The sequence below is a fragment of the Zophobas morio genome, unplaced genomic scaffold (genome assembly GCF_036711695.1).
Source record: "Zophobas morio isolate AGI-343-1 ecotype UQ-CSIRO unplaced genomic scaffold, CSIRO_AGI_Zmor_V1 ptg000024l, whole genome shotgun sequence".
In the NCBI taxonomy this organism is placed as follows: Eukaryota; Metazoa; Arthropoda; class Insecta; order Coleoptera; family Tenebrionidae; genus Zophobas; species Zophobas morio.
Window position 1 is genome coordinate 8,261,208 of NW_026972129.1, and position 12,945 is coordinate 8,274,152.

The 12,945-nt window shown below is 36.5% G+C and overlaps 1 protein-coding gene across 1 annotated transcript; it reads left to right on the top strand.

Moving 5' to 3' along the window:
- The first annotated feature begins 331 nt into the window (after positions 1 to 331).
- Positions 332 to 1,628, top strand: LOC135134949 (uncharacterized). Its single transcript, XM_064063857.1, has 2 exons — positions 332 to 795; positions 845 to 1,628. The coding sequence occupies exons 1-2, from the start codon at positions 679 to 681 to the stop codon at positions 1,403 to 1,405; spliced, it is 678 nt and encodes a 225-aa protein (XP_063919927.1). The 5' UTR covers positions 332 to 678; the 3' UTR covers positions 1,406 to 1,628.
- Positions 1,629 to 12,945: the final 11,317 nt, after the last annotated feature.

Here is a 12,945-nt window from a genome sequence, read left to right on the forward strand (position 1 = left end):
ATTAATTGGTAATAACAGCCTGTTTTATATTTTCATTTTTAACTCATCAATTAAATTGTGTCCCCCCATTTCAAAAGGTCACGAGACACCACTGCCTGTTTCACTCTCACGTACACAAACAGCTCGACAAGCATTATCGCTATTTGTCTTAAACTACGAGTACAGTTCATTCTTCAATCGCATCTCTGTTATTACACACGGTAGAAGTCTTGCAGTGATTAAATTGTTTCTTATTTTATTGATTATAATTCGAGATTCAAGACGACTCACTCCATTTTCCCGAAAATTTGGGAATAAAATACTTAAAAAAAATATTGGTCATGTGGCCGCCTGGAAGTAGGCAACCAGTTATACATACATAATGCAGCCACCGGATTGGCAGTTACACCGCGCAAGCCTAAAGAGGAAACGCCACGGTGGAAACGTAAAACAGACTCTCTTCTTCTCCGACCACTCACCGTGTGCAGACGTCCTCTCCTCTTCAAGACCTCCACGTGGACATACACATACAACCTTGGACCTTGTTATCATTTTTGTAGTTGGTATTGTAAATAAACCTGTACTAAAACCGTTTCCGTTAGTAATTCGACGACAACAATTACAATTGGTGACCCCGACGTGATCGAAGAACTACGGGTACGAACATCCCGACGGGATCGAAGAACTACGGGTACGAACATGCCGACTGCCGAAGAACTGCAACAGCAACTCGAAAAACAGCAAGAAGCCATCCGGAAGCTAGAGCACACTCCAGCCAGTCACAGACATCGTAGCGAACCCACCAGACAAAGAGAGGTACGATACAATTAAGAAGAAACTGATAGCCGCCTACACCGACTCACAGGAGAAGCAGCTACGAAAGCTGATAAACGAGATGGAGCTAGGGGACCGACAACCATCCCAGTTATTCCGCGAAATGAAGGCACTCGCGGGGCAACAGATGAATAGCGAAGTCATAAAAACGCTCTGGCTACAGCGACTTCCACCACATGTCCAACTCGTGCTGTCTGCGAGCGAGGGAGTACCGCTGGAAAAGATGGCAGAAATCGCGGACAAATTGGCGGAAATACACAGAAGCAACGCTATGGCTTCCAGTATCAACGCGATAGGCGCCACCAGCGACACGACGCGGCAGAACACCATCGTACCAACGCAGGAAACCAACCTCATTACGGTAATTGCAGACCTCCAGAAACAGATGGCGGCCTTATCGGTAGCCGTAACTCATCTAACCAACACGAGAGGGCGCAGTCCACAAGCACGGCAAAATGACAGCCGAAATCGGTCAAGGACACACAGCAGGCAACGCACGGATCAAAATGGCGTTTGTCATTACCACGCCAAGTTCGGTGTAAACGCCCGAAAGTGTTTCAAACCCTGCACGTTTGTACAGCCGGAAAACTAGAGGCGCCGTCGGGTATCGAGGCGGTACACGACGACGCGCGTCATCATCGTCTCTTCGTCACGGATCCCAAATCCGGTATCAGGTATCTAGTCGATACCGGAGCAGAGGTCTCAGTCCTGCCGAAAACGTTTTCAGGTAAGGCTCAGTCACAGACACAAGATACACCCGCCCTATTTGCAGCGAACAACACACCCATCCGCACGTTCGGCCAGAAATTCATGGTGGTTGACTTGAAGCTACGCAGAACTTTTAAATGGGTTTTCATCCTCGCGGACGTCGAGAAACCAATAATAGGGGCCGATTTTCTCGAGTACTACCACCTCCTACCGGACCTGAGAAACCGGAAGCTGGTAGACCCCTTGACACATCTCTCTTCCCCTGGTTTCGTATTGGCCTGCTCCGTACCACGTATTACGACGGTGGCAAAAACCTCCAGCTACCACAACCTGCTGGCGGAATACCCGGAATTGACGAAAGCACCACGTCCGGGAAGTCAAATATCCAGCTCCGTAGTGCATCACATATACACAACAGGCCCTCCTGTAGCTGAAACACCACGCAGACTACCACCGGAGAAACTCAAGGCCGCCAAAGCTGAGATCCAGTACATGTTGGAGCAAGGGTGGTGTCGCCCCTCCAGCAGTCCATGGGCCAGCCCACTGCACCTCGTACAGAAGAAGAATCCTGGGGAATGGCGTCCTTGTGGGGATTATCGGAGGCTGAACGGGGTAACAATCCCAGACAGATACCCCATACCACACATCCAGGACTTCTCGGCCAGACTAGAGGGAAAAACGGTGTTCTCCACGATAGATTTGGTACGTGCTTACCACCAAATTCGAGTGGCCGACGAGGACATCCCAAAAACTGCAGTGTGTACGCCATTCGGTTTATTTGAGTTCACAGTGATGACTTTTGGCCTACGCAATGCCGCGCAAACTTTTCAAAGACACCTCAATAATGTGCTCAACGATTTAGACTTTTGTTTCGCATATATAGACGATATTTTAGTTTTTTCCGCGAACCCAGAGGAGCACGTGCGACATTTAAAAACGCTGTTTGAAAGACTGAAGCAACATCAAATCGTGGTTAATGCAGCAAAGTGCGTGTTCGGGGCAAGCGAAGTGGAGTACCTAGGACATAGCATTTCGACTCACGGGACCCGTCCAGCAACCGCGAAAGTGACGGCGATAAGTGATTTTCCTAAGCCGCAAACTGTGAAGGACTTACGAAAGTTTCTCGGCATGATCAACTTTTATCGTCGCTTCGTCAAAAATGCCGCATCTATCCAAGCACCTCTACATGTGTATCTGCGAAATTCGAAAAAAAATGACAAGACGCCAATCAGCTGGACCAACGAGGCGGAAGAAGCATTCAGCCAGTGCAAGAGCGAGTTGTCCAATGCTGCGCTGCTAGCACACCCTTCCGAGAACGCCTCATTAAGATTGACCACCGATGCTTCAGATACAGCCATGGGGGCTGTGTTGGAGCAGGAGGTTAAAGGCGACTGGCAACCCCTGGGATTTTTCTCAAAAAAGTTGACCAACACCCAACGAAGGTACAGCACGTACGACCGCGAACTGCTCGCGATATACGAAGCCATCAAATTCTTTCGCTACATGGTAGAAGCGAGAGTCTTCACGGTTAGAACGGACCACAAGCCTTTGATTTACGTCTTCAAACAGAACTCAGAGAAAGCTTCCCCGAGGCAGCTACGCCAACTCGACTTCATCAGTCAGTTCACTACGGAGATAGAACACATACCGGGCGAAAACAACATGGTGGCGGACACATTATCCCGAATCAGCGAAGTTCACACGGCAGCAGTGATCGACCCGGACGAACTCGCCTCCGCCCAAGAACAAGACCTGGAGTTGAGAAACCTGCTGAATTCCAGTACCAGTTTGAAACTCCAGAATCTCACACCCATGAATTCGGATACGGCGATCTGGTGCGACACAGCCACGGGGAGAATTCGCCCCTACATACCCCTCCACTTACGAAAAAGGGTATTTGACATGGTACATTCCAAATCACACCCAGGCGGCAAAGCCACATTCAAGGCGGTACATAAAAGTTTCGTTTGGCCTTACATGGAACGCAACATAAAAAAATGGGCGCGCGAATGCCTTCCTTGCCAGCGGTCAAAGGTGAGTAGGCACACTAGAACACCCCTAAAACATTTTGAACTTACAGAATGCCGATTCGAACATGTACACATGGACATCGTTGGGCCATTACCACCATCACAGGGACACCGGTACTGCCTCACGATGACAGACAGGTTCACCCGATGGCCAGAAGTAATTCCCATGACGGACATGACGGCGGAGACGGTGGCGAAAACCTTTTACGCAACCTGGGTTGCGCGGTTCGGTTGCCCCCACCGTATTACAACTGACCAAGGCCGGCAGTTCGAGGCCACACTGATGTCCGCCCTCACAGACCTTTTGGGCACTAAACGTTGCCGAACCACGCCATACCGACCACAGTGCAACGGGATGATCGAGAGGTGGCACAGAACGATCAAAGCCGCCATCATGTGCCACGAGACCAGTGACTGGTACGACATCCTACCTACGGTGCTGTTAGGTTTAAGGACAACAATCAAGGACGACCTTCAGTGTTCCCCAGCCGAGCTGACTTACGGCACGCAACTACGAATCCCGGGGGAATTTTTCTTCGCAAACGACGAGCCAGAAGTCGACCCCAGCAATTTCGTCGACAAGTTGAGGCTCCACATGCGCAACGTCCGACCAAGGCCAGCAACCCACCATGGCCACCACAAGACTTTTGTCCACCCAGAGCTGTCTGACTGTTCCCACATCTTCCTCAGAGATGACTCAGTCAGGAAGCCGCTACAACCACCATACACCGGACCACACCACGTATTACGACGTACAGACAAGGTGATAGTGATAAGCAAGAATGGAAGAGAAACCACAGTGAGCCTGGACCGAGTAAAACCGGCTTTCATATCGGCAGAGTCCTGCACTCCGCCTCATGTACAGCCCCCAACGCAACAGGTCCCGACAACACCTGCGTCGACGAGCACCACTACAAGGTCAGGAAGAACAGCCAGGCCACCAGTGAAATTCCGCGACTACGAAACGTAGTCACTGGGAGGGGACTACTGTGGCCGCCTGGAAGTAGGCAACCAGTTATACATACATAATGCAGCCACCGGATTGGCAGTTACACCGCGCAAGCCTAAAGAGGAAACGCCACGGTGGAAACGTAAAACAGACTCTCTTCTTCTCCGACCACTCACCGTGTGCAGACGTCCTCTCCTCTTCAAGACCTCCACGTGGACATACACATACAACCTTGGACCTTGTTATCATTTTTGTAGTTGGTATTGTAAATAAACCTGTACTAAAACCGTTTCCGTTAGTAATTCGACGACAACAATTACAGTCATCACAAAATTTTGTATTAAAAAACTCACGAGAAACAAACGCGTAGCACGTTTCTTTACTTTTACTTGAACATTACACCCATATTGTTATTTTAGCTTATAATGGTTGTCATAAAAAAATATAATTTGCAAAATCAGATCTTTTAGTTTTTCGAAAGACCTGAATTTGATGTGGTGCACTTTCTGGGCTAAGCAAGTTCTGTGGAAATAATCTTCGATAATGTTTTTTTTAGAATTGTTTTAGACAGATTAAAAAATTGGTCGAAAGTTGTTTCCACAGAACTTTCCTCGTTCCTAAAGTACAATGAAAAATATCCAGCATTTTCGAGTTGAATTATTTATTTACACAATTTTGTGATGACTTCATCAACATTTTTGCAAGAACACGTATATCAACTTAGATTGGTGCAGTGTAATAATACTAAATATAACAGTATTGTATTCCCAAAATTTTGTGGGAAAATGGAATGAGCCGTCGCTGGTTTAATCAATAAAATAAACTCATTCATTTTTTTTTTGAGCCACTTGTAAATCACAAGTAAAAACTCACCATATTTTGCATATTTTGGGTAGAATTTATTAGGCAAAATTTTGAGATAACGTCATCAATTTTTTGGGTAGGATAAACAGATATATTTTGATTAACAATTTACCATGGTTACAGTAACTTTAAAACGTCTGCAAGATTTCAAAGTATTCAATTTTGCAATTCTTGATTTAATCAATAAAATATATTGAGTTATTAATTAATTTTTTTGAGTCACCCTGTATAAGCAAATCCAAAAAATATGAATGGAATGATAATTCACAACTACCGACTCATCATATTTTGTACATTTTAGATAGGATTTATTCGGCAAAATTTGGAGCTGATGTCATTAATTTTTTGGAGGGGATAAGTAAATAGTTATATTTTCATTAAAAAATTATTATGCTTATCATAACTTTAAAACATCTGCAAGATTTCAAAATATTCGGTTTTGCAGATTCAAAATTAAATTGCAAAATGTTGTTTTATAATTTTGATTCTTTTTCCAAAAATCTGGACGTTTCGGGTAAAAACTCATCACGAAGTCATGAACTACGTGTGTAGGACTATGTTATTTTATACAGTTATACACTTTAAAACCCATTTACAAAGTACAATTTTGAAGTGAGATCATCACATTATTGGTGGGGATGATTAGACAAATTTTGGTTACTGTTTTACCATCTACATGAAATTCCCTAGTATACATACAAAATTTGACAACAATCAGCCCAGTACTTTCGGAGATGATCTGTCTAATAAAAATCCGTGACGGCAGACAGACAGACGGAAACGGGAGACTTATTGTTTCGTACACTAGGGGTCACGAAAAGTCGAGAGAATTTAAAAGTAGAGAGTCGGCCGACGGACTCGATTACAATACTTCCTTTGATTACGATAAGGAAATAAAAATGATGAAGTAATTTTTTTTTTTATCAAATCGGTTCACCCCACTTTCGCAAAAATTTGAGAGTAAAGTATTGTTATTAATAGTATTAGACTATACTTATTCAAATTAATAGATATGCTGTTTCTAAAACACAGAAAATGCATTTACATTATTTATGCAATACAAATGGAAAGATTTAATGAGATTTTTGTGGTTATTGTAACTTGTTGGTGTTACAAAAAAAAAAAATAATAATAACTTGAAGCATACGTATAGCAAGTTTCTTTACCTGTTTTAGCAGTCCACAAACATTTTTATTTTGACCTATAGGGGTTATCACAAAAAAAAAAATAAAATTCGCAAAATCAAATTTTATAAATAGCAAAAAATAACCAGTATAATTATGATTCGAATGTGATACAGCTGGCGTAAAAGAAATAAATCTAGAATTTCAGATGATTATCACAGGAAAAAAGAGAAAATCAAAAAGATAGTGTTATATTGCCTAAATTCAAGACGATGAATGAATAAATCAGTCTGTTTGGTTAGTGTTGGGCAAGGTGTTGTATTTGGTTGCATTTGTAAAAATATTATTTTTGCGTCCTCGCGAACTTAAGACTCACCTGAATGTCCACATATTCAATACCACATGAATGTGACATCTCTACAAGTTTAAACTTCAATAGAACTGATATAGAACTATTTTCTGTATTTAAAATAATGAAAATTATAAGTACTTAAATTAAGATAGTTAGGAGCTAGAGATGATACGGAATGGATGTTTGTTTATATATACACTACTTACAGTACAGAAAAGTATGTTGTAGTTTTACATAATAGCTATCTATGTTATTAGTACATAATGCATAAATTTATTGAACGCGTCCTTTGGTGGCCGGGCGAGCGAAGCGAGCCAGGCTAATAAAAGGGCAAATCCAATAAAAATCATTATGTACGTGTGACATACATAGCTTTATGTTTGACTCAACAGAAGAATTTATTTTTTGCAAGTTTTTCACCTCCATTCTAAAATTGTTTATAATGTTTAGTAGGGGCTGCAGTTGTCACTGTCATATGAATTGTGTTGCAGTCTAAATTACTTTACAGTCCAATAAAGTGGTAGATTATGAACTGTTGGAAGTGTCATAAATGACATTATGATTGAGTCAAACATAAAATTAATTACACATATTATTCACTTATTTATATATTATTGATGTACAATTAAATTAAAAACAATAAAAAATATACAATATTAAGCAGTACATTTTTTAATTATCACAATTGCAAATTATTAAGTACAGGAAAGTCTATAATATAATGCTGGAATGTACAATACAAATAAATATAGGTAAGAATTTCACAAGTACGAAGTTTATTTTTAGTGTAACCTGTGAAGCAATTCGATCGGAGCCTGAATATAACTTTATTTTGATAAAAGTGTCTAGCAGTTTATTTGTTTTAAGAAAGGTAGTGTTTGGAGATATGATATGTATTTGTATTTGATCAGAAACATATATCTCTATAGTTTAATAATAACTCCAAACACAGTCTTTCAGATGTGTTTACATAGGCGACTTCTGTTAAAATAAAATGATAATGAATTAACAAATAAAATATTTATTGGTTAGTTGAAAATATTCAGTCAGTTACTTTTCATTAACGCTAATATAATCAGTATTTTCAGCACATTATGGTACTATTTTTAGATCAAATATTATTTTAATTCACAGTGTTGTACTAAGTGTGTAGTTAAACATATCACACAAATCAAAACTTTGCAGTGCTAGTAATGGCATATTTTCCTAATTTCATACAATTATAAAACTCAAACGTACATATTGTATGTCGGTACGACATGTGTTCACATAATAAATTTTATTTTTTTCTTCTTATAAAAAGCCAAACGTTTAACGAAGACGTATTTATACGCATATTAATTTGTTGGGCCAAACTCTGGGGCGCAGCTGTGAAACAATATTTGTCTAAAGGGTTACTAATCACTTAATCAGTACCTAATCAGATTTAAACAATTCAGTAAAAAATGTGTACAGTAGCTGAAAAATCATTGTTATATTACAAAAAAAAAAAAAAACGAGGCGAGATAAAAAAAAACTTGAAACAATTAAAGTTAAAATATCGGTAAAAAAACAATTTTTCGAAAATTTATAAAAACACTTTTAAAATACAAAATATTTTTTGCTTATTTTATAAACAATACAATTCGTAGCACTGGTAAATAACTAAATTCTATGAACATTCTCAAATCTAAACCGGTGATTTTTTATCGAACAGGATCACTGTGACAGTAAAGTTAAATTAAATTTGTTAGATGAAGTTGGAACAGGTTTAAATAATAATCGGCAACATAGTTGAAAGAAGCACCAATTTATATTAAAGAACTTTAATTTTTTTCTAGCGTGTTATATCATTACATAATAAAAACCTTTGAAAAATTCTTTTCACTAGTATTTTCACGACGGTGTTGTGGCGGCATTTATCTGTATTAGAACAGCACTTATCACGTTCATAATAAAATATTGTTGCTGTTGTGTGCTGGATAATTCTTATCAGGTCACTTTACCGAAATGACACCACTTCTTAAAATATAATTTACAACATTTTCGAGGAATATTTGGTTTTCTTACGTATTATTACATTATTAAAAAAAAATTATCTGCATCTGAGTTTCTGGTTAAAGTCTGTTATCAAAATCTATTTTGTTACGAGTTTTTTGGAAGGTGTTCCACAGTCATCATAAACTTGTTTACTTAAGTACAAACTTGTAATACTGACTAGAATACACAATTTGAAACTGTTTCATTTTCATCTACTTCTTTAAAAAAGCAAAAAGAAACGATTTCAAATATTTTGAATACAGTAAATATCACTAAGAAAGTTTTAGCTGAAACAATCACAATAATATCGTTTCAACTTGTACAGTAATTAATCGCGAGTGTCACTAGCATTCTGACAAAAACACTCAGTGTGATTTTGTATTTGGTAAAATTTTGTAACATATTGTTTTGTTTCACGATCTTTCACTAAAACTGATGCATTTAGTGTTTTTATATTAGATGCCTTGCAGACAGAACCTTTTGCACAACACCCAGTTCCCTCGCCACATCTGAAACAAATATTAAACAATTAATTGGTATTATATTAAAGAGTCATATATTAATGAAAAATGTAATGTGTAACAGTGGTGCCCGGCGCATTCACCATTTTTTTACATTTTAACATTTGCAGAATTATCAACCTAGCAGGGTTTAATTAAAATCTAGAAAATTGTGTTACGTCCAAGAGTTCTTACAAAATATGTTTTTTAGTAATTTGTCTCATTATATACAATTCTTCGTGACGCTTGCGAAATTTAAAGAAACCAACATTATTTCCTTCTCAGCAAAACAAAGCTTAGGAGTTTTTGAATCTGTCAATTGTGTTCTTTAGGAAAGATCTGCAAATTTTGTTGCAATTTTATTACAAAACGATATAGGTATTTTTCCTATTTAAACAGAGAAAAAAATGAAAACGAACAACCAGAATCAAATAAATAATTAATTACTAGGATACAACATTTTATACTTACTGTAATTAAGGATTAAGGCACACCTGATACTTATACTGCACCTATTCAAATTGATATATCTACGTGCTCTTGCTAAAATGCTGGCAACGTCATCACAGAATTTTGTCATGGAAAAACTCACTTGAAACATTGTATAGCATATTAGCATAGTTCTTTACCTGTTTAACAGTTCACCCATAACTTTATTTTAATTTAGAGGGGTTTTCACAAAAAATAAAATTCGCAAAAGCAATATTTATAATTTTTCGCAGAAGCTGAATTTGGTGGACTGTTTTTCAGAAACGATAGAAGTTTTGTCTATATCAGACCAATTTTGTCGAAAGAGGTAAATTTATCTTTTGGTGAATATTTTAAAGATTTGTGTTATGAGTACGACAATAAACACAATTTTTGAGTCAAACAGTAGATAATTAAAAAAATTTAAAAAGAAAGGTTCCGAGAATCAACAGAAAACATTTTCGCGTTAATTTGACACATTACGTTAATTGTGTCTGCAATGTGCGTTGTAGGTCATAACCTGTGATAATTCTTTAGCATTAATAATAATAATAATAATAATAATAATAATATTCTTTTCCCCACGTAAAATAATACTATCTATTTATTTAACTTTAAAAAATCGTCTTTAGATAATTTTATTTGGGGCAGTGTAAAGCTGTATCAGTACGAAAGAAAATAAACTGTTCCTTTCCAAATATTTACAGCCCACTTTTTTCACACAATTAAGGTTACAAGTCGGGGAATACCTACATATTTTACAGTATGAGTGAGACTTTTAAGGACAAGGCGAGCGCAGGGAGATGACTCCTGAAACTCGTAACGGATAATTATCCTCTATCGTCCGTTAATGGCGCTGTAAAATTTTGCTAGGTACAAGTCAAGTGAGTTTATTATGTATGTTAACATATAATATATAGAAATGAATAATTAATTATAGTATAGGTAAAAGGTTTTGCTACATGTTTCGAGTAAGATTAAATTTTGTGGTGCCGTCATCAACTTTTTAGCCAGGATATATAACATACATCGTTTCTTTGTTACTAAGTTTTGACTGCAATTTTCAGTGTAATCATAATTTCGGGACAACTAACTAAACAGGATGGATACAGTATTAAACGCAAATAAAGGAACCTATCATACTATATATAAATTTTAAACAAAATTTACTTATCAAAACTTTAAAATGTTTCATTACATTTTTGGAAAGGATGATCATCCTTTCCAAAAATTTTATTCATTAATGAATAAAATTTCATGTTAATCAGTGTAGTTGTTTCTAAGATAAATTATAAAATTGTCTTGTCTAATTTTGACTTTTTTTGTCAAAAATTTACGTGCATATGGTATAATTAGTCACAGATATAAATTTTTTTAGAAGCATATTAATGTGAATATTTTAAACTGGATTTATTTAATAAAATTTTGAGGTGACGTTGTCCAACTTTTGGTGGGATTGATTAAACAAATTTTGGTGTATAAATGCAGATCGTAAAACTACGTACATACACCATCAACACAATTTATTTTTATTTTTAAATATACCTACATAAAATTTCACAACAATTAGACTTATCTACTATTTCATTTTCTCGGAGCTACGAAACATTGAGAAAACATTTTTATGGATAATCAGCAAAGATAATAAACTGCTGAAATGAATTTGGAAAAAAACTCACTTGAAACATACGGATAGCGTTCTTCTTTATCTGTATTTTAACAGTTCCTACATATCTTTATTTTAATTTATAGAAGTTATCTTAACAAAAATAAAATTTGAAAAATTAAATTTTATAATTTTTCGAAGAAACTGTAATGGTTCGATTGTATTTCAGGGGCGAGGGAACTTCTGTCAAAATAATTTTACATACATTTTTGTGATATTTACAATCTAATTGTACTATGTTCCCAGAATTTTATTAAAATGAAACAAGGTGTTTACGAGAAATAAATCACTTTACACATTAATTTCTTTAAGAAATAATACTATCCAAATACCTAACTTTAAAATAATAATAGTTATTTACAAAATGAAGCTTGAATGTTATCTTTTACTGTGCGAAAGAGTGTATCGAAAGTATGAGGTCGTAAGACCGAGTATTTTTAAGCTCCTGATGAGTCCAGTAGAATAGCTTTCATGACATGTTTAGTATACAATGTTTCTTAAAACTACGGAATTTTTTAAAATTATTTCAAATTCCCATTTTAAAATTGTTAGTTGTGATAGTATAATCAATTGTGCGGAAAACATCTTATTTGTTTTTTCATGCCACGTAAACATAAATAAATAATAACGATAGTTTTAAATTTTTGTAACCATTAATGATGAATCGGGATACAAAGTATTTAAAAAATCGGTCGAAAGTTGTTTCAACAGACCTTCCCTTGCACCTAAAGTACAATGAAACATTTTCGAAAAACTATAAAATTTGATGTTGCGAACATTATTTTTTTATGTGCTACGCGTATATTTCAAATGAGTTTTTATTTTACAGAATTTTGTGATGACGACATCAACATTTTTGCAAGCACACATATATCAGTTTGGATTGGTGAAGCTTAATACTAAAAATAACAGTATTGTAGTCCCAACTTTTTTTGGAAAAATGGGGTAAGCAGTTCCTGATTTAATCAATATAATAAACTGACTCATTTATGAATTTTTTTGAGCCACCTATAAAAAATATGAATGTAAAAATAAATCACAAGTAAAAACTCATATTTTGCACCGTTTAGGTAGAATTTATTCGGCAAAATTTTGAGATGACGTTATCAATTTTTTGGGGTGAATATATTTTGATTAAAAAGTTACCATGTTTACAATAACTCCAAAACGTCTGCAATATTTCAGAGATTTGGTTTTCCAGTTTCTGATTTATCAATAAAATAAATTGACTCAGTCATTAATTTGAACCCTATATAATCAAATCTAAAAAATATTACTGCAATGATAAAGCAGAAGTATAGACTCATCATATTTTGCAATTTAAGATACGATTTATTTGGTAAAATTTTGAGCTGCCGTCATCAATTTGTTGGAGGGGTAAGCAAATATATTTTGATTAACATTTTATCATGCTTACCATAAGTTCAAAACATCAGCAAGATTTCAAAGAAT